This window comes from Ascidia mentula, chromosome 9 (assembly GCF_947561715.1).
Source record: "Ascidia mentula chromosome 9, kaAscMent1.1, whole genome shotgun sequence".
Classification (NCBI taxonomy): Eukaryota; Metazoa; Chordata; class Ascidiacea; order Phlebobranchia; family Ascidiidae; genus Ascidia; species Ascidia mentula.
In genome coordinates, this window is record NC_138574.1 from 11,351,562 (window position 1) to 11,377,865 (window position 26,304).

The following is a 26,304-nucleotide window of genomic DNA, read 5'->3' on the forward strand; positions in this document are numbered from 1 at the left end:
ATTTCTTATAGGAGACCTGGTTTGTTGCAGAATATGTTGAAACCTGGCATTAAGAAATGAAATTTCGAGCTTCAGTTTGGTAGGTTGAAGAGGATTCGATCCATACTTATGCGCTTACTCGTTGCTTGGTTTGTTTACTGTTTTGGTGTATTTAAATATTACATCCTGTGGAAAAGGAATCAGTCGGCATATCACGTTTTCCTATCGATCGTGACCTAGGAAGTCAGAAAACTGTTGACGACCTTTTAAATGTTGTTTTAGTGGAAGATATTGTTTGTGGTACTGCACGGTTTGTCGTAAATAACCATCGAAGTATCGCTACGGGAAAATAGACGGCATTTCCTAGTAAGAAGCACAGCTTATATTTCATCCACAAAAGATGAAGCATAATGCATACTTCACCTTTATAGTTAAAAAAACGTCCAGTCGAATAACATAGAATTTTTGTACAAATGTTTCCATACTATTGCATATAAAGTTATGCATAGACAGAAGCTTCACATTGAACCAACCTTTGCATGAAAGTGGGATCCCGCCAACGTAAAACGTTCCCTTGCGCAAGGCGATCTCCTGCAGAATAACCCCGAAACTGTAAACATCTCCCTTTTGTGTTCCACCTGCGTGTCGCCCAGATCCACGCAGAAGTTCCGGAGCGGTCCACAGTTTTTCTAAAGATGTTGGGATTTTGGTTATGATCAGAATTTCAGGCGCCATTAGGCATGAACAGCGCTAGGAAGTTTGTGTACATCTGTAATTGGATAAAGTGACCTATGTATTTCCTGGCTACAGCTGATGTATAACCAGCAGACCAGGCGTTCAAAATCCACACCAAGCGGCAAGTCATGACGCTATCGGTTCGTCAAACGGTCCTCAACACTATAACTCGTAATCGTGTAAAACAACACAAAAAAGGAAACCGACTCACTTTCCGAATATTTTTCCGACTCGTCGTAGGACGGTGAGCTTCGGAAGGATGATAGACCGTAATCCGTTATCTTCAACACGAAACGAGAATCAACGACGCAGTTGGTGGACTTGAGGTTGCCGTGCGAGTGGAGGGCGCTCCCGTGAAGAAAACACATGCCTGCCACAGTTCAAAAAAATCCTTGTAATCTGGCTTGTAATGCCTTGATGACATGCGGCGATTTCCTAGAAAGAGGGTACCCGAGTACAACTGGCGTTGTTGTTGTTGCTTGTTTCGAATCGTAATCGACATACCAGGCTTTTGTATGTTTCAATGACGCATTTCTATTGTTCGGATTGTCGAGAGTTTACAATCATCGAACCGCTATTCAGTCAATAAAACCATACGGATATTTTTTATACTTGTTTTGAATTTTTACCCATCAAGTTTAGCCAAAAAAACGTACGGTTATTGGTTGTGCAAACTGTTAGCAAGAGAAAAAACAATATCGGGTTGTACTTGAAGAGAAACCACAATTTAACCAACCCCAAAACGTTGGGCTCGTGGATGAAGCTACCACTTTAACATGCCCTTATCGAAAGCTTCATCTCTATTGCTATCGGTGTATCATTATAGCAAAGATTGTTTTCAGAGTAAACATTGTTGTTTGTCTGTTTTCGGCACTGTCTTTGATAAACAACCTTCGTACCATTGTTAGTTTGTTTTTAAATGCGCAAAATTTGTTGAAAGACAAGTTTTTCTTCGGATTGCGTAGCCGGCGACGGAATAGGGCATTACGAATAGTCTTATCATTTCAACGTTTTGTTGACTTTACCTGTTTGCTTGCACTTTTCTAAAATGTCAGCGTATACATTCAACGAGAATGGTATTAGGTTGGCACCTAACATACTGTTAGGATTATTTATCATTTTCTGCATTGATCCGTTACTGAGTCTCTGTCAGCCATAGAGACTACACAGGCGATTCATAGAAATCAAACTCTCATACTGTTGTTGAAATTTAATTTTATCAATGCCTTTGAGCGTCTTCAACCATTACTAAAAGTGGAAAACGGGTCGCAATATCCCTGATGTTGAACAATTACTATCTCAACATTCTATTCAGCAACACAGTTTTTACCTTTTACTAAGTCCATCATGAGAGATACACGAAACATCCAGTCTAGTTGGATCTCTTCGTTGAGAAGAATGTCTTTGAGACTCCCTTTCCTGCAGTATTCAGTGAGCACACATATGTGAGGCCATTCAATGCACGCTCCTTCAAACCGTGCCAAATGCTCATGGGTGATGTCCCTCATCTGTAAACAAAAGAAATGTTTTTCGTCGGTGTGTTCAGTCCGTAGTGAATACTGGAATTTGCATAAAATTAAATATGTGTTCGGTTTGTCCGAAATTCTGAACCATAGAACCGCAGCACTGCTGGGTCTATATGTTCCATGTCTATTGTTTTAGTTTGAATGTTTTGTAATGTTTAATAATTCTCCACATTATTCATGTAAACTCTGTAATCAGGCGATTTATTACTCGTTTAATTGTTGATCCTCGAAACATTACTTTTTGGAAGTGGAAGTCGGTTTGTATGTTTACATCAAAAAAATGTATGGTCATTACGAATTATCGGTCACAACCCACGTGAACCAAACCAAGCAAACACTGCACCACTCAACACTGGATGACATACGGCATTTAAAACATTTGAACTTTGTAGGTCTGTTATCGAACTTGCACGACCGATAACATCTGCTCATGAATCCTACTGCATACCACGGCACTATGAGTGTTTACTGCGCTGCCAGGGATTAACGTTCAAACGAATGTTAGAGTTGGCAACCGCAGCGGGTTTGTTGTCGACCTCCAACGGCCGGGACCTTCTCCTCACGCCCGAGTCAACAAGCTGAGCGCAGCGGACTTTTGTGTTTTCACAACCCGGCAAAGCAAAACATCTACTCCGAGATAAAATCCAGTTCGGTCAAGATTTCTTTGGGCTTTACGCCACGGTAGTTTATTTGTTTGTAAATCTTGCCAGGTAGCATAAAATGTTGCCAGCTTTGTCAACGTGACCTATGGTTTGAGGAGCTTGTTGATTTCTGGCATAGCTGAACATTCTTTCTGAGCGTTATAAGCTCATGAATAAAATAAAATTGCGTTTTGCAGCACAGATGGAATATCAATATGTATATGCAGTACACACACACATATATACACATATTTAACAAGATATACGCACAAAGGTTATCAGTTCCAACGGTCACGATGCTGATCACGAAAATACATCACATGAAAACCATGTTTTGTAACTTTCTTTGCCAGTGGTCTTGTGATTTATATCAGAGAGGAATTATTAGTAACCACTTCTATCACTGCGATTGCCATAAAAATATTTGCTTGTGGACGAGGACAACTTGCAACTTATGCGTAAGTGGGTATTTCCAGGTAAGATTGTTGCCTTGTGATTGAAGACAACACAATTAAAACAATGGAGTTAGTCAGACATTCAAGAAATTTTTAAGCTGTTATGTATATACACACACCTCCTGTTAAGCTATAAAAAGTGATTGTTGTCAACTGCGTCTAGGCTTGGCGCACTATTACTCTGAAACGCTAGAAAAATCAATTAAGGCGCACCAATAATATGTTTGTGTGCAGAACAAACTACCGACGCATTGTTCCAGGGCCCAACGACTGCCGTCTGCAATGCCAAAGACCAGACTTGTAGCAACAGGTTTGAGGTTAGTCGCATTGAATACATCCCGCCCGCAATTTCTGGAATTACTCTATGTTATTCTAATAAAAAGAAGCTTGTTGGAGGAGAGGCGGGTATTAATCCTGCTCGCAAAATACACTAACGTTGGTGCAAATGACGTCAGCACGGCGCTTGGTAAACATGTCACGTGTTATTTCTCCTCAAATGTCGCACTTTTTACCCGAAGACACAACGATTATTTTGCCTTTTACAACCGCTGTGTCGTGGCGGGGTGGAGAGGCCAAAGTCTGAAAGGTGGTTTGTGAAATACGCGTGAATGCAGGCCGTGTTTTCGTGATGCGGCGACTGGTAACGTCGAATAGAGCAAACAAAGCAACAAGGCACACGCCTAAGACAACTTTGCAGAAAGAAAAACCTTAACCGCAAGGTGTCGCATCGTGCAGAGGCATTGGTGGAAAGCGTTTTTCTTTTTTTAAACCTTATAAGTAGACGTTGGATACGCTGTTGCCCTTTTTATGGTTGTGACGCGTTTCTCGCTATATCATATACGTAAGTGTCCCAAAGCTGGGCAGAGATCGTTCGCCAAATGTTACACCATTTTTTGGCAAAATTTGGGTGTAAAAGCTAAAAATATTGGCAACAACTTCAGGTAAAGATTGTTAAATCGATTTTCCTTAAATCTACTCCCTTGCCCTCAGCGCCTGAACATTTTTGGCGAGCAATACCCGTTTACACCATTCTAAATATAAGAAACTTACATGTTTGAGTTCCATCATCAGGTTTTTGGTCAGATCCACCTTCCTCCGATTAGACACCTTCATTACAACCACTTTGTCCTAAAGAAAACACAAGCATATTTTACTTCTTTGGCGGCCAACGTTATATGCGCAAAGGCGCCGAAATTTACCCTGTATATAGCCGTGCTTGTCATTCCTCCCCATGGCTTTTCGCTGATCAAAGAGCCAGCACTCGTCTTGCGCTGCAATGAAAAATATTATTACAAAACAAACAAGGCGTTGTGGACATTTGTTTTACTCTTATAGCGGAACCGGAGACTTTGTATCGGACGTTTCCAGTTTAAATGGGTGCTTGACGCCAAAAAGACGAAAGCAAAACATCGTTTATCCCTAATTTTACATGAACAAATTCTCACCTCATTTTCGCAAACTCTTTCATTTTTCCTTGAGTTTGAAGACCACTTGCGCTTTCTCTTGTGTGCTCGTTTTGCCGCCACAGCGGGTGACAGGGAGGGCACGTAATAAGAGATGACCTCACCAAGGGATGGGTCACTGTCTGTAGGAGCGTCCCCGAACACTCCCATGTCTCCATCCATTTGCCCTCCTAGGATTCCGTTCGGTGAGATTGGCCACGTGATGTCGCACCAGTAAACGCGCCACAGTTGACTTTCAAGTTCCTTTTGAAGTTTGTGTCTCCTAAATGGGGCAATCACGTTTGTTAAAGGAACGCATTATGGTCATTGAAGCAACGACGCCCCCCTTTATTTGTAATGTGAATGCAATATTTTAAACGAATTAAAAATCATGAAAATCAGGTATTGAAGACGTTTATTCAATAAAAAAAGCAATTTTGTAACTTCGTTTTTGTCAAATAACTTTCTTTTTTGTCAAGTAACTTTCTTTTTGTCGAATAGCCGTTAATGTACACGTTAACGTATACAAGATTTTACAAGAAAAAATGCAAACACATACCTGTACGTGTTGACAGATATAATGACTGCCACAGTGGCAAGAGAAACGATAGAAATCACAATCGCTTCAATAACGGTGAGTCCTAAATAAAAAAAAAAAAATTAAAACGCAAAGCACAACACTTCTTTTTGCCAGTTATAAAAAATTAAGATTAAGAATGCTGGCTTGTTGCTTTGTTACATTTTTCCTTTATGAGCAAGCGTTGCAGCAGTATAAAGTAAAAACAAACAAAAAACTAGCCTATGTACAAAGGTTGGAAAAATAACAGGTGAGCACGTGTTAAATCACTCTTACTCTCTTTGACGCATTTCTTTCCGTTAAAACCGCACTTTGGTACATCTCTTGGCACCTCTCCCGACGGCCAGTACGCCGATTTCCCTGGCAGTTCATAATATTGCCTTCCAGTGGCGTCGTATGCTCCGATTTTAACAAAGCTATCTGTCATAAGAAACGATATGGATTGCTTTATTTTTTTACTTTTTGCAACTGACAAAAGGTTCAAGTTTATTTGTATTGTTACCTTCTGTTGGATCGTATCCCATGATAGAGAAGTCTACGTGACGATCGCCAGACTCATCAATAACGATATCTCCGGTAAGACCTGCATGCACAACACAAGTATATTTAACTCCAAAATTCCAAGATCAGTGTGACATCATTTAGAAACACTGAGCGTTCCACTGGAATTTTAGGATTAAAATATTTTAGACGAAATTATGAAATCCTGAAGAACGCAGCCAGACCAGTGAAATCCCGCAAAAATCTACGAAATCGGCTAAGTAGCAAATCGGCTCAGAGTAAAAACGTTGCATCGTAACTTTAAACCTGCCGCGCTCAAACCTGTAATCTATGTAATGCTCGAAAACCCAAAACATTTATCTTGACTTTGACCCAGATTCATTGAGCGATTACATAACGAGGCCGGCCTCCCGAAAGCAATTACACTCTCTAATAATCCAACCTCGCAGCTTTCAAACAAACATGCTTGAATCGTTGGACGACTTGTTTTGACGTGACACTTATCCTAGACAAGCCTAATGGTCGCAAACTTGGCCCAACAACACTGGAGGGCGTAGCCCGAGGGAGAGGTCTTGGCACCAAAACAACGAAAACCTCAAAGACGATTATGAAGCTCGTATGATGTTAGCGTCAGATCATTGTTTTTTCTAAGTTTGAGACAAGGGTTTAAGTGAACCCCTCACACAGCAAGAACATGTTTGTTCTGTTCCGATTCCTTTGAAGATTTATCCTGATATCCTGTTCTTGTTTTTTGTCATCGTGAGTCGTATAGAGTTCACATACAAGTAGCTGCAATTTGGCGAATTAGTGCCAATACAGTGTTGTCTTAGCCGGGGTTTGGACAAGCCGATCGAATACATTTCGTGTCTTGAGCAGATCCGTGTGAGCGGTACTACCCAGCGAAACGCACCGTAGAATCGATCCGTCAATAAAACTGTCAAATCAATGCCCATACAAAACAAGCAACGTTTATAAGAAGCAGATCGAGATACCAAAGTTTCGTGGAAGTTTGCTTCGTGTCAGTGTTTGAGCCTTTAGTTGCCTCGTTGGTACCAAATGGAGGAGCGGCGTGCAACGATTCCGTCACGATTCGCATGAGCCCAACGCTAAAAATACGGATTCGGTAACTTCGTTGGGATGGGCCTGGCCCTGGTCCTGCGAACCGCTGGTAATCGTTTATTGATCCTTCGGGAACAGCAAGTCAAAACAAGCATCGTCTTCGGCTTTGAGCTTTTTGACAGACTCTTCGGAGAAGCAAGGGGTTGGGTATGCAGCTATCAATCACGTGATAGATCTAAGTCCGGTAGCCTTGCTTTCATTGTGGTGGGCGTTGTCTTGACGTGCTTAGCACTGTTTACTGACGGGTACACGTTTTCACGAAGATGTGTCATCGATTACTAACCAATATGGACTAGGACGCATGCCGTGATTTAAGCAGGTTTCTTTCCACGCGCCTTTCTATGTTATAAATTGTAATTTCTTTTTTTTAACTTTTGTGTTACTTATGTGGGAGAGTCTGGATAGTACGAACGTTTTGATCAAGAGATTTGATCAAAGTGACTTGGCTAAACATGTCTTTAAATATGAATTATCCATATATGGGTGTGTTACAAACAGGAGCTGTATGATATTTTGATGGAAACGATTCTTCAGAGTGCCCTCAGGAAGATTTCTTATTGCCTTATCCTAGCATGCAACCTTGTTGTTAACGTTCCTTTAGTGTATAACATACCTTCAAATGTTTTGCCGACGACGTATTCTTTCATTAGGAAGGTGCCATTAGGAAATAGTTTCTCTTGTATTTCCGAGCTACAGGGTCTTGTGCTTTGCTGCGGTTTCACCACGCTTAAATTTGCCGACAAACTTTGGTTGAGGACGTGAGCCAACATCAGGAGAGAATCGTGAAAGTAAGCTGGGAACTGGTTTTTCTGCAATGAAAAAGTTGGTTTCAGTCATTTTGTTCCGATTAACTTTTCTATTTAAAACATTGAAAAAAGATTAAGCACAGTAAAAGAAAATGGCGTTTGTTTGCAGGAAATAAAACCATGCATATTCGAAGCAGTACAATTTTGTCAAGCATTTCAATTCATATGATTTAAACAAAAAGTTTTTTAATACAACACAGAATGTTATATTTAATAATATTAGCTCTTGCCTTGAAGTATTCGTCGACGCTGGAGGCTCCATAGTGTCTTTGTTCCTTGCTTACAAGAAACTCAGCCACATCCTTGGAACGTTTATCGTCCAAATTTTTGTCAAGTCCCCTAAAAAAATGTTTTTTCACCTTCAACTCAAAAAGAACAAAACAGATGTATAGAAAATATGGGCATATTATGACCCTTTTTAATGTCTTTCAGTCCCAGTGAGCATATCTAACTGACTGCATGACTCAAAACCTAAAATTAAAACAGATTGAAAACTTACTCTCCAAGTTTCGTCTTCAGGACATTGACAAACTCGTCATATTTTTCCGATTTCGGCTGCTTCAGCGTCATAATTAACGCGCTTTTGAGAGCTTTCTTCATTTCCTCGTCCTACAAAAATAAATGTTTGCAAATTATGTAATCCAATATTAAGTTTCAAGTTAGTTTAGTTGGGTTGTAAAAAAATAATTCATTTACGTGTTGTATTTTACTGGAAACATCTGCAAAAAAGTTATATTTGAGTAAACTTGAGCATATTTTTTCAAATGTTTTGTCCGACTTTTGAAATGTCGTGGGTTGCTATACTTTCAGATCCAGAACAACTTTCTCCACATGCGTCGTGACAGAGGGTCAGATCCAGGGTACGCACCAATTTAGTGGGATCGTCGTTATTTTATCCCCACAACGGCGCAGTTAAAACGAGCGTGCGTCATTTGCTAAGCTTTACGTAAGAGGTGGGGGGCAAAATAGTTTGTCGCATCCAGATAGCATTTGTTTGTTTAGCAGGCCCTTGATTCTGGTATAGGTGGAATTCGCATCGCTGTCAAAGTCTTTTGAAACCGTGGTCTAGTTCTTACCCGACAGCTGAAAAATTTGCAAGTCATTGCGCGTTACTTTTTATGATGCTCAGACCGACGTCTAATTGGTCATAATGTCCACTGTATGCCGCGGGGCGATCCCGAACAGCAATGGAAATAAACAAATCTTTGCTGCCTGTGCTGGAAGTCTGTTCCTCCCGCAATGCCGCGGACTTTAATTACTTGCTTGGCCTCCGGCGACGTTTTTGAATCATTCGCGCGATTTTTAAACCTAACCCATTTACTTGTATGCGCATATTTTTCTCTTTTTCAAGAGTTTTTTAGAGACATTCTGACAAATCAGTTTGCAAAGCAAATACTTTGTTTATGGTTTTAAAATCTCGGTATGGTCAACGAACAAAGTGGGGAGGTTTCTTCAATGAAACAAAATTTAAAACCTTTCCGTTTCGTCAGGTTATAGTCGTGCCCGCGAATCCTCACAAACATCCACAAACTTTGGCGCCACTCCTATATCACAAATATAGTCCCCCACCCTCTACACCTGCAGGGTAACCGGAGCGCTCGGCTCATGTTATTTAAACCTAAAAATTGAACACAAGCTCGCACAGGTGCCGACACGGGGGTGCAATCTATAGCAAAAAAAGCGTATTTGTGGGAAGCGAAAATAAACAAACCGCCGGTGATTGTCAGGGGAACGTGGTACGGGGGGATTGGGAATATCATCGCCAGAGAATGACGCACATTGACCGTTAGCAATTGCCCCGTATGTTGTATTGCTCAGCGAAAGGGCGGAGATAGTTATGCGGGCCGGTATGGTTTTTTTTCGGCTTTTTAAAGCAGAGGTGTGAATGCGTGTGTCCTATTCGCATGGAGCTGCAATTTCGTTTGTCGCCTAACGGTAATAAAAATAAATACAAATCTGCCCGAGTCACAGCGTTTTTCAGATCAATTTGTCACATATAGTCTCATGTCATACATTACGTTTTACCTAAATTCAGCTGCATTGTGGCAGTTGTTTTATACTAGCAATATTTACCATGTGAAAAAAAAACATCAAACTAATCCACGCAGAAGTGTTTCATGCTATAACATGATAAGGCAAGATCGCACCTCTGCGCAGGCCTGCAGTATTATTGGAAGTATTACGGGATACAGAAACCATTTATAGGTAGAAACGAAACTATACTGAGAAATTTCGGGCGCTTTGAAGCCAAAATTTTTCTCCGAACCAATTTTTGACAAGCGTATCTTCTCCAAGAAATCGTCATCATTTGGTGGGATTTTCAGCTGATACTGCAAACATTAATTGTGTGGCAAAATGCTGGACCGGCAAGCCGGCTTTTAAACAATGTCGGATAAATTAGTGGCCACGATAAATATTGCACACAGCTTTAACTTCGAGCATTCCGTCCAGGTCGCAATTCTATTTTAAGTTCAGCCAACACAAAAAAATGGTACTTAACGCTGATGGCAAAAGCGGTCAAAAAGTGCATTCAATTCTCGGTCAATTCTTAGTGATTATGAATTGCAACAATAGTTTAGAAGTTTGTTGGTTCCTCTACAATTAAATACATAAAGTATACAGGAAAGGAAAGTTTAAAATCTGGGTATTGTGAAAACGTTTTGTAACTTTGCATAACGCAGTACTATACTATACTTTATTTAGTTGGTCTTGTCATCCATGTTAAAACATTCATATATTAATAAAATATGTAACAAAGTGTGTGCTGGACTCACGCTTTGTATGGTCCCGTTGGGCAGAGGCCATTCCCACGGTTTGGGGCCAAGTTTGTTGTTTAGATCAACTACGACGTAAGCATAAGCGCCGGACTTGTGTTTGTATTTCTCCGCGTGTTTTAGAAAACTTCTTTCCACCATGTCGTGTGCGGTGATGATCAGAACTGCAAAAACAACAGAAATTGTAAGATAAACTTAATGCTCGCACTTTTAAGTGTGACAACCTTTAAACAAATATTATTATAAATTAAATGAAGAAGAGCTTCAAACAATCTTTCAACAAGGCAAAACTTTGTCCGAATTGGCGTTTTAGCTGATTTTTGCTAAAAATAGTAACAATTTTATGCTAAATAGTATTTTGACCCTTTGCACGCATCAGTATTGTACTTGGGCTTCACCAAACAAATTCAAATAGATCTGTATCCAATTTTGCTCCAATTGGACTTGCACTATTGATTAATTTATTTATTCGTAATATCAGCTCCGACCACGCTGTCACGTTTCCACTTTACCAAGTTATGATATCGCGTCTCCAAATGATTCGCTTGACTTTCAATCAAGCCCGCGCGAGATGTTGAGTAACGTGGGAGAACTCGCGACGCGACAAACAACACGCATGTCGCGAAACTCGCACGCGACAGCAACGCAACTAGACGACTCTTTTCACCGCAAAACGTAGAGTATGTCTTTCTAATGGAGGATTACAGTTACACCGCGACCAGCGCCGAAATATGTCGCCAATTGACCCATTACGGTGGCATGCAGATAGCGTGCTGTATTGGATGGTTGGGATGGCTTGCGGACATCAGACATTTGAAAGCAAAGTGCAAACCGTTTAGGGATGTACATTTAAGATGCCTAGCCTACGCAACATGACGTCCTAAATTTTAGTACGCGAACATCGTTGCGACAGTGTTTTTGGGCAAACTGTCTAGGATCCACATGATGGAAAAATCCTGTTGTGAGCTCTTTTCAACAGCTCTCTGAGACTTAATCTCAGTAAAACCTATACAGAATTAAACCACTTCTAAAAAACACAAAAGTTAGTTTTTTGATGAGAATTTGGATTTAAGGTTGTTGCATTTGTCGATTCGCTGTAAATTTTCAGAATTTAAGAAAGGGCCGAACCTCGCACCAGCTGGTAGATATTCGATCAAGATAGCATCTTAATCCCACCTACCTTAAGCTGGGGTCCACAGAACACTTACTATCATCTCAACAACCACAGCTCGATGTGCGCCACTCTTGTCACGTGGTGATGTAAATTGCTTCGCACGCGAATTCGATTTCGATTCGTTTATTGATGAACGTCCAGCGACAGAAAAACGCGACTGTCTAAAGGTTGCTAAAAGGTTGTGGATAGATTTTCGATTTTGGGGGAGAAGGCGCGAGTATGGAACAAAAACGATTTGTTGGCTCGGAAATTTTTCGCCTTTGTGACGTAAAGAGTGTTTGTTTCAACAGTATTTCTGTATAAATCGACTTTATTGTAGATATTTGGTTGTTTGGTTCCTTTTGAAATGCAACCACGAATAAATCATTTCATCATGTGAATCCAAAACTAATTTTTTACATCACACAACAATTATTCGTGATGAAATATATTAGATTTTCACGTTTGTGATTCTGGTCATCATGAATTACAAACAGTTGGGGTGAGCTTAACTTTGGCCTAATTTCTCCCTCATTTGCACTGAAAACACAATACGTAGATTGCCACGTGCTGGGCGGAGATGCTAGAGATCGCTAATCTCATATTATGGTGGAAAACACAAGCTTAGCCTCCGATTACTGGAACACAAGCAGGCATCTATGCGTTCGTCCACACAAGACCAAGGAGAGGCGAGATTTCAAGGTGCGCTGTAGAGGTTTGGCGTTAGCGCAGGCAGCTATAATCCCTCAACGACATTTTGCCATCCTTGAGCTGTCACAGATCGAGACTGGAACGGCCTAGCACATATTGGGCGTCGGTCGGCGGGCCTGCGTCCGTTAAAGACCGACTCGTGTGCCAAATTCGTGGAAATTGGGCCCCGCGCGCCACTGGCCCGCCTCATTGCACTGTCAGGTCAGGAATGCGATAAGAAGGCACGGTGGTTCCGAAACTTGTGCAATGCATCCGTGTAAAGATGTGGGCGAAGCTTTTTGCAGCGACCGTTGATGTTTTTTGCCGCAGAACTGATCGGTCTGTGATGAATCACACAAACATCCATCGTGTCAAAACCTGTTGCACAACTTAGCAGGTTGAATTGTTCTGATCGAAATAAATGGTATATTTGATGGTAGAGACATTTCTTTTTTTTTGACCGCACCGGGATTTGAACCCAGGATGTCCTGGGCACGAATACCGATCAGGTTTTTTTCTTGGTAAACGGGTCGGGCGCTTGACCAACGCTGCCAATCATCCGCCATTGATGGTAGAGACAATGTGAAAAGAGAAATATTAAACCTCAATGGCGCTCCTAGTGTGCGAAATGTCAAATAAAAATTAATAATTTTACTTATCGCTTTTACCAACCCGAAAAAGATAAAATCCTTAGTGGCAAAAAAAATGATGGTTTTCAAGACACAATGTTTTGGCACCGGGAGGGCTTGTGCATTATCTACGTCTTATACGTCCCTGCGGCTACTGTGCGCTGCGCAGCGAGGAGCTGGCTTGACTGGTGTGCGGTGCTGTACAGTTTACAGTAGCAACAACAGGCTTTCAACATTGCAAAACAAACACTAGGGCATTATAGGCGAAAGCACTAGCATCTCTCTTCAGGCGTTCTACGAAATAGCGCGATCATATTTATGGAGGTTACGACTGCAAGGCAGAGCACACCTAGTAACACAGTTGTGTTGAAATCGGAAAGTTATATTGCACATGTAAACTCACTATGGTGGATTACACCAACCATGTAAGGTAGAAATTCTATTGTGTAAAAAACTTCACAGGAATCAAAACCAGGGGACAAATTGAAAAAAAAATTTTTTAGCTGCGCAACCCCTTCCTCGTAAACGTCAATACAACTTTTGTACAGCATAGCTATCGTATTTTAATTAACAAAGGTGGCGCCCCACAATCGTCTACACCGGGAATCATGGGAGTGCAGACCGATCCTCCATTCCCTCCCCCTATTAAGACGGAACAAAAAGGTCAAATTTCGCACGTTGAGCAATGCAACAATTTAGGCAACATCAAGATGACGATCTCGAGCATAATGTAAACAGCCTCGAGGGCCCGAAAAGCTTTGTGGTCCTCAACAGTTACGTGATGTAATGCAAACCGGATCCAATTTGGAAAGCTTTTCGTGGTGGTTTGAGTCTGCAAACTTGGGTGACTTTGGTTTGCCTTGCGATATTTCTTGGACAAAAAGAGGAAGGAATATGGTTGTGCATATATAAAAAATATTTATGAACATGAAAAGCGAAAACATGTAACTAATGTGTTTCTTTGGTGTGTGATTCGGTAATTTGCATATGATCATGTAACAAAAGGTGTAGTACCATTCATAGTTACTCAAAACATGTCAGGTGGATAACAGCGCTGTTTTCGTTGTCGCGCAGAGGACTCAAATCACAGCCATGTCTATAGTCAACATCTACAAGCTCTCCATGGGATTGTTACACGAGAGTTGAGGCACAAAACAACTCCAAACATGCTCTGTGTCATCACGCAATGTGCGCATTCAAAACCTCCATCGGAAGTTGTGGTTGTGTTCCAATCCCAGCTTCATCGCGCGATCTCATCCATCGATGCGTTCCTCGGTTTACTGCGGGCCTTGATTCGCATTCCTGCGGCTTCGTAGTGACAAAGGAGCCGCTGTAGCGGTTGGAAAAACCGTTGCGCTAAGTGACGGCCGTGACAAGACACCGATAAAGTTGCATTCAGGTTTTTCTCAAGAAATAAATAATAAGATAAATTGCAAAATTTGACGTTTTTGTTGAAAAGATAAAAAGGAACAGATTGTGTACTTTGCTTTCCATTTGAATGTTTTATCAAATGTCCGAAGTTTTAACTGCACATCACAAAAGTGACGATATTGAACCCCAGATACGTTTCAGTGATTATCATGGCTTAACCAAAGTGCAACATTTCTGTTTAAGAAAGAGAAGCTCCAGCCCATACAGCAGGTCGAAGGTTGACTTTGGTTTTCATATCAGATGGTATTTCCGTTTCCTCGAAACCGGGTCAGAGATAAACACGAGATGCAATTTGCTGCAGCTCTGCAATCATTTGTGGAGTCATCATCATCATCATCGGGAAAGTTCGGTTTGTATGCAATTTGCATGTCTGCAAACAGCAATGAGCCAACGTGCTATTAACTCTGCACCGTTTGTTGAGCAAAGAGTGTGATGGAAAGTTATTTATGTGCAATTGTAAGTGCTTCAAAATTGTGTACGGGCGCAAAAACAAATAGAATTAAGTGGCTTGGCCTTTGTATGTCCTTCGAGCCACGTAAATGGCCAAGGCTAAGAAATATCTCCGAAATGTCAGCTGCGTATTTTTGGGATCGAAAACGGCGATGAAGACCGTAGTCATCACTCCTCGCAAGTAAAAATGGACACGATGGCTTGCCACAACTGCGTAACCTGTTCCAATTCCTGTTTCGTGACCACTATGGCTGATAATCACAGTGCGGGCAAATTGTGTCACGTTATTTCGTGTCTGCGATGGAAAAACCCTCGAAATGTTGTTTGGTTTTATATCGCACGGAAATTTGATAATTATACTTAGGGGGAAAAAACCTGTCATCATATGACATATACTGTTTATTGGTTTTCTCAGGTGGCATAACTTGTCATTTGACTGCAGTATTTTTTTTCTTTTTGTAAGCATTAAGTAAAAATATGGCCAAAAAGATAATGTGCGTGTCAACTTAGATTGCTTAAGGTATCAACTTATTTTTGCAGCTATCCAAGCTGTTGGCTTCCAAATCTACACCGCAGCCTAAATCCAACATCAAATCCCCAAATCGTTTCAAACAATCCAACCACTTGAAGAAGTCCTCCTAAGCCCCTTATCTTACCGTGGAAGCTGAAGGCCTGTTAAGATATATCAGGTGATGGCGAGGTTACATAACCTCCTGAAACGTTAAACTACACCCTGATATGCACTTGATCCGACTGCCACTGTGATAATATCTTGCACGCGGCTTACGGTGGCAAAGAAAACGATTTGGTTTCACGAACTCGGCAGACAACAGGTCTAGAAACAAAACGGCGAAACCAGAATAAATAAAATTTTATATCCACAATGCCGCCTCTGACAGACCTATGTTGAAGTCATATCATCATTGTCCTTGACGAGCGTTTGTGAGCATGCAGTTACGATGACGCTTTGTAGCGAAAATGGATTTCTTACATAAGATGGGTCAACGTCAATGCACAATTTCGAAACCATTTTCCCATTATTAAGGCATTTTCCTGGGGTCAAACCTAGCATATTGTCAGAAATTCACAAGTTTGAAAAGGTCGATATCAGATAAGAGTACAGCTCCCAAGCATTATACCTCTCAATCAAGTGCATCTCAAAATTCGCTCAACGGTTTTGCTGCAACACAAAGGGCCGAAATCCTTTTTAAATGGGTGGTTAGGGCTGACGACTTGATGCTGAGAGGTCACAGATGGAAAATCGATTTGTTCTGTGGACTTTCCTTGCCCTGCAATTTCATCGCCTTACTTTTACCGCGCAAAAATCCACCCATGATTACCAGGACCCGCAAAACTTTATCTATGCGGAATCTTGAAAACGTCCATAAAGGTTTGCTTAACCCACATTCTCTTGTCTGTAGCAAACATGTTGTTTATACCTCGGTTTGCTTTGATACGGCCAGATTGCTTTGGTCGAAGTGGCCATTTGCGGTGTGTTGACAGTGGAAAAGGCGCTCGAGGTGACTGTAACCTTTTACGGCAAAGGTAATTTGCACCTACCGACATAATGTTTCTATCTCCTACTTGATGTCAATACAGAAGTTGCAAGTCACGGTTTCCTAAAACCGCACCAAATAGAAATACAGATTCGTTTCGCAATCGACCGCGTATTAATTCCTCATCCGAACGTATTTCTCCCGCTTTGTCAGAAGCCCCTTCTTTCACACCGAGCCATTAGACTTGCAGTAGTTCCCATAATAATTGCATTGCAATTCGACCGCTGAAGATTGGGGCCTGTGATAAAGGAAAGGCACTTAGGCCGTCGTTCGAGATCAACGTTCGAGAAGACGAACTACTGTCTCTATCGGGATTCAAAACTGATCGTTGTAACGACAAACGAGACGTGGCAAGCAAAAACAACAATTCGTTCCGGCTCATGAAGAGAGTTTTCAGGGGCAAAATATTCAAATGGGGGGTTTGACCAAGCTATAATTGACGGGAAATGAATACTTGTTGATCTATTGTGGAAATATCAGTTCCTCAGTTTCCATTTTTTTGTCAGTTGCAATAATTTCGGAGCATAAGTTTTTTTTCGTGGATCCAATATTTTTCGTTTGTTTTAAAGACAGAAATATGTAGCGAAACAGTTTGCAAAACAGAATATGGAATAGCACCAGTCCAGGCCCTGGAATTGTTATCGACTGTAGTTGCAGTGATAAGTAACGTTTTTTTGTTTCAAACAAGAAACCTTAGTAGCAATTCTTTAGACACAGCGAATAGCTTTAAACAGGTTAAAACCCTAGACAATAAAAACAGTAACAAACATACTCCCTACAAAAAAAGTTACGCAAGAAAAATATCCCCGGACACGAAAACACATTCGTATCGTGACAAACAAGATCGTATAAAGCATTGCTCATAGTCTGGATGGCATCAGCGTCCCGGTGATGAGATAGATAACACCGCACTGCGTCAAAATCGTAAACTTAATATGTGAAAAACAGTTTAAATTGCCTACGTGGACTTATTCGACTTTTGTACACAAGTGCTGCTTGTTTTTTGCAGCATGCAACATGGATTTTGCATTTCTCATTTGGGCCTGTTTACGACTTACCTCTACTAAACATGTTAAAGGAAAATGCTAATAATTTCGCCACTATGAAAAAAAAATTTCAGTGCTGCTGTGGAATTCACTCATGGGACGATATATGCCTTGCAAAGTCAAGATCAACCTTTCGCCTAAATTTTCTATTTTAACCAGATAGGAACGCCTCGAATCGTCTCGACAGGGCGCGGCAAATTATGGCAATCGCATTAGTGAAGTTTCCGGAAAGACTGACGTCAGCAGTTTGGCGCCATACCGGCTGCTCGCACGTGACAAGATTTGAATTAATTTAATGAAACCGCACTCAAAAAATTAAGCGCTACCTCCTCGTCGTCGTTTGTTGGACCCAAGTAAAAAACTGTTCTTGGAAGTTTAAACATTTGCTGGTCGTTTGAAAAGTCACAAAAATGTTGTAAATGAGTGCGGATTTATATGTTGTAAACATATTATTTATCTGACATTCCCAAAAGATTCTACATACCAAACGAGCATATAAAATTGGACGTAGATTGCTAGTCAGTAAGTGATTTGCGCCAACCACACAACAGGAGAGGGAGAGACAGCACATTCACAATATCGTCAGGAACAACAGTCATCAGAACGCTGCACGTCGACCAATATAACCCTGCATATTCATAACCAGGTGAATCACAAAATTTCAAGAAAATCAGAAGCCCACCCATTGTGACACCACAATGCCGGTCTGTGATGTAACACTTGTTATTCTGCCGCCCACTCGTTCGCCGGCGTTAAATTATGTTCCGGCTTCTGCGAAAATATGAAATCAACTTCGGTTTGGTATGCTGGATATGTCCGCCAGATAGCGTTCCAAGGCTTGTGGTGTAAGAGTTTCTTGTAACTTTGGGCCAGTCGTAACGCAGTAACAATTTCTCTTTACTAAATGGCTTTGATGCGACGTTTCGAAAGTGAATCTTTCGTTGAAATTTTTCCATTCCAAAGTGCGGATAAATCAAGTATTGAAAACACCAAACAATAGTGAAGGACAAAAAGTTTGGTTGATAAATATTTTTTCGTTGAATCTTTGGGAAATTGATTAAAACTGAATTAAAAAAAAATCAATGGTTTAGCGTAGAAAATACATTTAACTCAAAACAGCTGTAAGTTTTCGTGCCCACGCATCTCAACTTTCCAGGATTCTTTGAAACCAGGTGGCCGCGAATAACAGAGCAGCCGCCAATGAGATTGCCAAGCATCAGCCTCTAATACATTAGCTGTTGATAGATGGTGATGGATGAAGTTATTCAGGCCGCATTGAATGGCGCGACTACACCTGGCCCTGCACTGGCTTCCGAGCCCAAAGATCGTACACGAACCCATGTGTTGTGAGTTTAAACGGGGAACGGCAATGGCGGGCGTTTGACGCTCTGGGCAAACTATAGCCTTCGGAGAATTGCAGATGATGCCATCTCATACTGCCTTGTGTACTAACGGCGCACCTTCCGAGCGAGGTTTGTGAAAGTACCCCACGAGGTGCGCAAGTGAAAAATGGCCGAGTCCGTCTGTAAACAGGTAAATAACCGCGAGCAATTGAGATCGCCTATCTCGACCTCTCGGCAAGCGGCTTATATTCCGGGCCGTCGAGACCTTCTAATGATTTCTGTAGTTTAGGCCGTTTGTTAAAAGAGTAACCAAGAATGCACTTGTTTTGTGTAAAGTTATTGACGCTGCTGTATATGAAACAACATTTCTGGAAAAAAAAAAAACTTTTGACATAAATTATGATGCGAGAACTTCGGTCATGGATGTCGGTTAAGATTAAAACTACGTTGGATTTCATTTTATTACTTAAAAAAATATTTCTGTGTGAAGGAACTGCGGTCCACCTCGTTTATTATGGGAATTTAAAAAAAAATTGCACAGTGTGATTTGGAAAAGACAAGAGCTGTGTTTGTATTCAAACGCCACACGCCCTATCAACCCGCTATACAATAATTTTTATCTTCAAAATCGTTTTCTGTTGGAATCGATCTCTCAAACTCCAATAACCTTTTGGGTTTTGCACCAATATACGTTCTGACATCTAGATTATTTTGTGAACAAATATTTACGCGTAACGCGCATTTAAATTAGAGACGCATCTCGAAACTGTTACATAACCCATGTAGAAAGTCCATACATAATATTTTAACTCAACATTACAGTTTATTTATTCAGGTTACAAAGGGCATGATCCATGTCAATTTACTTATAGCTCCAATATCGGTTATGTCTAAAACGCATATAAGTGCCCACCTCTTGCAACGTTGTTGATTGCCTTCATGGCATCCGAGTACTGGTAAGTGTCGCTATTGTAGTCGTAGTACTCGGACAGGCGAACTTGCATCATCTTGTATTCGGGTTTTGATTCCAACACCTGTTCGTAGATTCCTTCTGCTATGAAGTAATGGAATCTGCGTGCACAAAGTTGCGATTACTTGAAAACAAATGTAATAAATTGTCATCAGAAATAGTTGGTTAAACTAACGGGACAAGGCTATGATATCATCACTGGTTTCACAATTTTTTATACTTCTAGTAGGCCATGATATCAGAAACAGCATAACAACAAATATATAACTTGTTAAAAAATCAGATACGAAGTATTTGTTGCCTTTAGAATGTTGGGAGAATCCTATATTTAAAGTGTTCTATCCAGAAGGCCATGCTTCGTTTTTCAAGAACTTGACAACGAAATTACGAAACTTGACAACGAAATTTACGTGATTGGCGTAAGGTTGGTATCGTTGGCCAACTGTGTTGGTATTTGGACGCCTTACGAACTTTGTGTATTATAGTGTAAACAGCTTGCTTCACCCTCGCTCGAAGGCGGATTAAAACAACTCACGCTCCTGCGGTATAATCTCCAAGTGGAAAGGTCTTCGCCAGTCATTTCCCGAGTAAACAAGTTACTCAATTTCCCAATGTTTTCTGTACAGCGCAGCCCTGCCAACCCACTGGAGTATAGCGAAAGAAGTTGAACCAAGTGCAATAAGTTGCACGACGTTTGATTTCCTGGAAGGAGTTATTCGCCCTATTCTTCACCTCTATCGAGCGGAGATCAGCGCATTTTTAATGCGTCAGCGTGCGAGCCAGTTGAGCTCACTTGACGCGATTTCAGTAAGCCTGCTTGTGGTTTTCACCGACCTCCATGTGACAGTCGAAGATAAATTCAATGTTAACCGCCAGTTTGCTTTCAACAGATCGCATGTTTGCCTTGTATTTTTGTTTATTGAACAAATTCGGATCTCTGAGTTCAAGTTCTGTGTGGCACACTGGAGCAAGATTGTTTATTTTGTGCCATAAATATTGTTTCCTTTTATGGAGAAGTATATCAAACCATGTTTGCTGGTAAAAACGGAAATCGTATCTTTGTTAAGTCTTTGAGATCAACATACGATTTCCCGTTTAACCAAACACCACATAAAAGGTTGAAGAACCACTGAAACGAGTGTGTTGCTCAATTCAGTGTTAAACAACTCGCTTTGCGGCCTCCAATCATATTTTCCAATAAGTGTATAGGATGGAATGTACACACCTTTCTTGCATGTCGTCCACAAACACTTCAGCGGCCGTCGTTGTCCAGTTGTAATAAGACAGAATCGAATCAATGCAACTTCCCACCTCCATCTCTACCGGCCCAGTCCGTACCATCGTGGCAGGCACCTTCTCTCCCTTATACGGAAACTGTCGGGGATAATGTTCGGTTAACAACCTACTAATATTTTCACAATGACAGTTTAGACTTTTTTAATCAAAATTTAGCTTTATTAACTGCTTGCAGTAGAGAACAAGGTACGACGAATATTAAAATATAACCAAACTTCGGAGTTTTTCTGTACAGCGGAAAAATGAGGTCAAATTCAACCAAGTTTTCTAATAACGGAATAAAGCTCCATATTTGTGCTTGTCGTGAAAGTCGATTCTGTACAGTTATTGGAAATCAATTAAAGCGTAGCAGTCAGGTTTTTCGTTGCCGTATTACGGCGACAAATAGTTGGGCGACCCAAACCCACACGGGAGCCCGAAAATCAACCTAAACGGCACAAGTACCGCAATGCTGTCAGGGCAGGGTTAAGAAGGTTATCTCGTCATATCATCTGTATAGCATCACATACGGGGTTTAAAGCACATACAAATGTTTGCTGCGAAAACGATTCGGTATCAGGCATGCCCTCAGTGGCCACGACGTTGTCCGTTGTGCACCTTTGTGTGTTTGTTCGTCAGACGGCAGTAAATAAACGGTGCCCGCTAACGCGTTACCGCGCGTTGCTTCACAACAACACCGGCGGGCGCTCTGCGCAGTAGAAAGGATTTAAAATCAAGCGCAGAACGGGCACGATGCGTCCTGGAATCTGGACCACGACCACAGACCCGCAACAAACACTTATGACGTCACAGTACCTCATCGTTACATAAGACGCGACAAAATTGCGATCGCCCTTGTTTGCGGTCAGTCGTTCTTCTCTCTCCTGGACCCCGGTGCGTCGTGGCCGGAATTTTTTCGCGTGATAAACGGAGAAAATAAACACAGCGCGGCGACAGAGCATCGAATAACAAGTTGTGGTAGGTTAAAAGGTGACAGGAAGCGCGTTGGATCGCCGCGCAACATTCTCTGGTATATTGTCGCTAAATAAAGAGATGACCATGCACCTGCTAAGTGTGTGCATTCGTTTTGCTGAATGTTGTTCGTTTAGTTTGTTTTCGTTTATTCCTACCTACAGTATTATATAAAGCAGTCCTTGATGGAAACGGATCGGAAAATAATTTAAAGGATAAGGCGACATTTTTATAGTAATACGGCAATATGCGAATTAAAAGTTGTCTTGATATTGTATTATACCATATGCCTAAAAAACAAAGCAATTTTTCTGTTTAATTGATAGATCCCGATCAAGGCACTTCTTAGCTTTACAACAAATCTTTCGACAAATGTTGAAATGACAACAACAAAACGAGCCGACTAGTAATATTTTCAGCGACACTTTCTCCCACAACGGCGCGACGTCGCATGTCGCTCCGACCCGGGGTACACGCATCGAGCCCATATTTGACGCGAAACGACTGTGGTAGTCCCGCGACCCTTGACCTTGCATCAGCAGATCTTGTAAACGGGGATGCCCCAGAAGTAATTCGATTTCGTTTAGATTTGACTTTTAACAAACTCTGACCCTTTTAGATCAGATTTCTCGACTGATTTCACAGAACCAGGTCACACATGGGAGTTCCTGACGGCTCGTTCACCTGATTTTCTGAGGGAGTTTAGTATGTTTTCTAGTGAAAGAGGCGGGATTGCCGTGTCGTGTTTTTAAACGTTTTTGCACGATATGTCACACGATAAAACGAGTACGTTTTCCAAAAAAGGTGCGGTTGCACATGCTTGGGAATGTGGTTTGCTGTGCATGTCCAATACCGCTTGGTTTAACCGACACAACCGGTTGTGTAAATAAGCCGGGAGGCTTCGGGGTACGCTCGATAACCATTTTCCGCAAATCATATCATGAACTTATCTCGGCGGAGCTTTAACATGGCCAGTCATTCAGCATTAATTGACAGGCTGGTTTGCAGGTAATGTTCACTATTGACATTTTTTGCAACTTACAACGCTGCAAGATATAGATTGGGACCAATCCCACACTCAGATTTAGGTAGACGTTCTATTGAAACAACGAAAAATTTATGAAAAAAACATTTGTGTTTGTGTTAAAGAACCACCACAAGGTTGCACTCACTGAACATTGGTTAACTTGGTTGGGAACACTTCTAATATAATTTGGCTCTAACGTACAAGGAACAACCTAATGTGCCTTGCAGAATTTTCCTATTTTAGCCTAACACGGTTCAACAAGTATATTTCGCCCCACAAGGCACCACGAATTTCACGGTTACATTTTACCTTGACATGATACTTGATCTTGTGTAATCAGTCACGCCTAATGTCAGTTAAGACGGGACACACCGGTCGTCTTAGTATGAAATCAGCACATCTGCAGTTCGCGGAAATCTCACTAAACTGTCTTCGCGCCGGGCGTCTTTAGAGTTATATAAGGGAGCGCGTTGATTCCCGCTCTAAGTTTGTGTACATTTATATTCACTATTAGCAACGTTCTGCGAAACACAGGGAACACATAAATATTTTCGTGTGGTTTCGCGTGGTGGTTTAGTGGGATGTACTTTGCGCGATTTTCCGTGCAGAGTCTAGTACCTTTACATGTCTTCAAATCCATCACTGCACTCGTTAAGGCCGAATAGTTTATCGTGTAAATAAAGTTAAACAAACAGTTTAAATTATACAAATCTACATCGGTAGGAAAATGGCTATGTCCATTTGAACCAAGAGATCAAAACTCTGTAGCATCACGCAAGGTGCAGCAATTGGTGGATGTTTTCTGTATCATGCCCGACAAACAATTTATTCGGAAAAAAACGGTAGACTATCAATCACTGAAACAGTGGTGATAAATGCGAGGTAACCTTCCGGTTTGGTAAAGTCTCGCGCCAATTTTTTCTCTACGTTTTGCCACCAAAGCTCCCGAAGCACGCAAGAAGTTGTGATTACCAAGAATCACAACATGTACACAGCTCAATTCTGCATGTGCACCGCCAGGAAATAAAGCAACAAAAGCCCTTCTGTCAAAACGAAGTAAGATAAAAATCCGATTACCAGAATGCGCAGCGGAGCGCCGTAATTACACCAAAATATTGAAATGTCACGTGGCATTTTTGCGTTTCAGTAGAAGTCACTAACGGACTTAACTTGCTCTCTGCACAGATTCCTCGAAAAATATAACGAAAACACCCTTTTCTTGTCCGAAATGCCACCTGCTCTACTTCCCAGGGCGTCAATTATAACACCAGGAACAGATTTCTTGCGGACAAACTTATTATTAGGCATGCGCTTAACTTGGTATTAGCGGTGCGCCGCGATCAAGGACAATATGTGATCAAAGTTAAAATTGATCCCCACAAACCGAAAATAGGGTTTTTGTCATGTGCAAAAAGTTTGGCCTTTTTTACACGCATCTTGTTGTTTATTTTAATTCGGTTTCGTCCGATTTCAAGAGATGCAATCGACCTTTCTATCGTATTAGCAAAAATAAGGAATAGCTTTAGTTAGCACACGTCCCGTCGAAGTTACAAGTGTTCTGAATCTGTCTTTAAACCTGCCACTGTTAAACTTTGGCGTGGTAAACGCAAACATAATTACTAGTTTTGGATATGTGCCAGTTTCCTATTTAATTGTATCAAAAGCAAGATGTTTAATTGTGCAAGAGCCCAAATTCGCCGAAACATTGGACAAAGGCCGCGGAAAGGTGTGTCAAAATCAAAACGACGCAATTGGCTATGAGGCCACCGGATTACAGACGCCCTTTCCTCTATGCAAGTCTTCTGAAAAGATTAGCGGTCGCCATTTCGAGAAGTCCTGCGGGCTGAGCAAATATTGATGGATTGCACGTCGAGCGTTCGCAGATGGTGTACTGTGTTATTACCTACGGCGCTTCTTGTAAAATTTGCCAAGATGTCAGTAGTTTGTTTCCGTTGTAAAATTTTCTCCCTGCCCAAACATTGCGACGTCGCTACAAGCGAATTGGTTGCGTAACGATTTGAAATACGTACGTGGCTAAAACAAGCATTAAACTCCACTGTTTCTACAAACGGAACAAAGACGCAACAGCAAAGGTTTTTCTGAAGGTTTTCTTTTGCAACGTATTTCTGCCGTTTTTCTGCTGTTTCGAAAAACTTTCAGGCTGACAAAAATTTTGAAACGATTTTTACGCTTTTTTAGACAAGGAGTACGTGATTCTACCCAAGTTGCAATGATGGCTAGACTCCGGGAAAACGCTTCACTCGAACTTTGAACTGATGATACTGACATCCAAAACAAACACTTTTCAGTCGGGTCGTTTGCATATTTTCTAGCAAAGGTTAGATTTTGAGCAAAGTCCGATGCGACGTAAACTCTTTCGCATGCGCGAAAAAAATCGCATCAAATTTCGTCGAGTCAAACTAAACACCACAACAATCACTATGCTTGTAACTAGCACACAAGTTGTTTCGTCGATTACGATCAGAATCCAGTCTATACGGCTTGGTTATTTTGCCCCGCAGAAAACATACAGGCGACACATCAAAGCGACAACCTAAAATTTCTGGTTTTAAACTGATCGTAACTACCTTCTTATTATGTCGGAATATGACAGTTTTTTTTCTAGACATTATATACCTTTATCACACAGTTCTGAAAATATCAATAATTTAGTCTCCTTGCTATTGCAGAAGTTTTTTTTAATGAACAACCGTCGTTGCTTGCATTCCTCACTATTTCTCAGTATAGCGGTTAAGGACGCATAGCTAACGCAACGAACCTCCTTAAATAATAAAAATAATTGCCTACCCTCAGCCCCCTCGACACTGCCCCGGGGGTAAGATTAAGAAGGTTCCAATGAGAACTGAACGAGGCAACACGTGACATGGAAAAGGCGTCCATCGGACCAATCATACCCGTCATGTGATCTTCCATCATCGCGTCCACCGATGCGATTTGCGAGATCCTGCAAAAAACGGAAAATGATTTTTGAGGTTAAGATCACAAATTTTCCAAAATTAACAACATTTTAAAGCGACAACACTTCGACTTGCATAAAATTATTGTTTTATAAAAATTATTTTTTTTTAACGACAAAATTTTGTTTTTGAATTGTTGAAAGTTTTATGTTGCCAAATATGTTGGCCTGTTTAAACCTGATTGTTTCAAAATGATTATTGCAGTGACGTACAAGCTCACAACGCGGGA

At 41.2% G+C, this 26,304-nt stretch overlaps 1 protein-coding gene across 1 annotated transcript in view; it reads right to left on the minus strand.

The window, feature by feature from the left end:
• Nucleotides 1-26,304, minus strand: part of LOC145914267 (atrial natriuretic peptide receptor 1-like) — a 34,348-nt gene that overhangs the window by 4,349 nt on the left and 3,695 nt on the right. The window contains exons 2-17 of the mRNA XM_083002072.1: nt 25,906-26,062; nt 21,049-21,197; nt 19,767-19,924; nt 10,556-10,719; nt 8,281-8,390; nt 8,012-8,120; nt 7,589-7,784; nt 5,858-5,938; nt 5,632-5,775; nt 5,338-5,419; nt 4,782-5,061; nt 4,536-4,607; nt 4,387-4,464; nt 2,045-2,222; nt 926-1,084; nt 513-668 (exon numbers count right to left, since the gene is read on the minus strand). Of these exons, the coding sequence (XP_082858198.1) occupies nt 513-668; nt 926-1,084; nt 2,045-2,222; nt 4,387-4,464; nt 4,536-4,607; nt 4,782-5,061; nt 5,338-5,419; nt 5,632-5,775; nt 5,858-5,938; nt 7,589-7,784; nt 8,012-8,120; nt 8,281-8,390; nt 10,556-10,719; nt 19,767-19,924; nt 21,049-21,197; nt 25,906-26,062 (2,273 nt within the window). The remainder of the gene's footprint in view (nt 1-512; nt 669-925; nt 1,085-2,044; nt 2,223-4,386; nt 4,465-4,535; nt 4,608-4,781; nt 5,062-5,337; nt 5,420-5,631; nt 5,776-5,857; nt 5,939-7,588; nt 7,785-8,011; nt 8,121-8,280; nt 8,391-10,555; nt 10,720-19,766; nt 19,925-21,048; nt 21,198-25,905; nt 26,063-26,304) is intronic.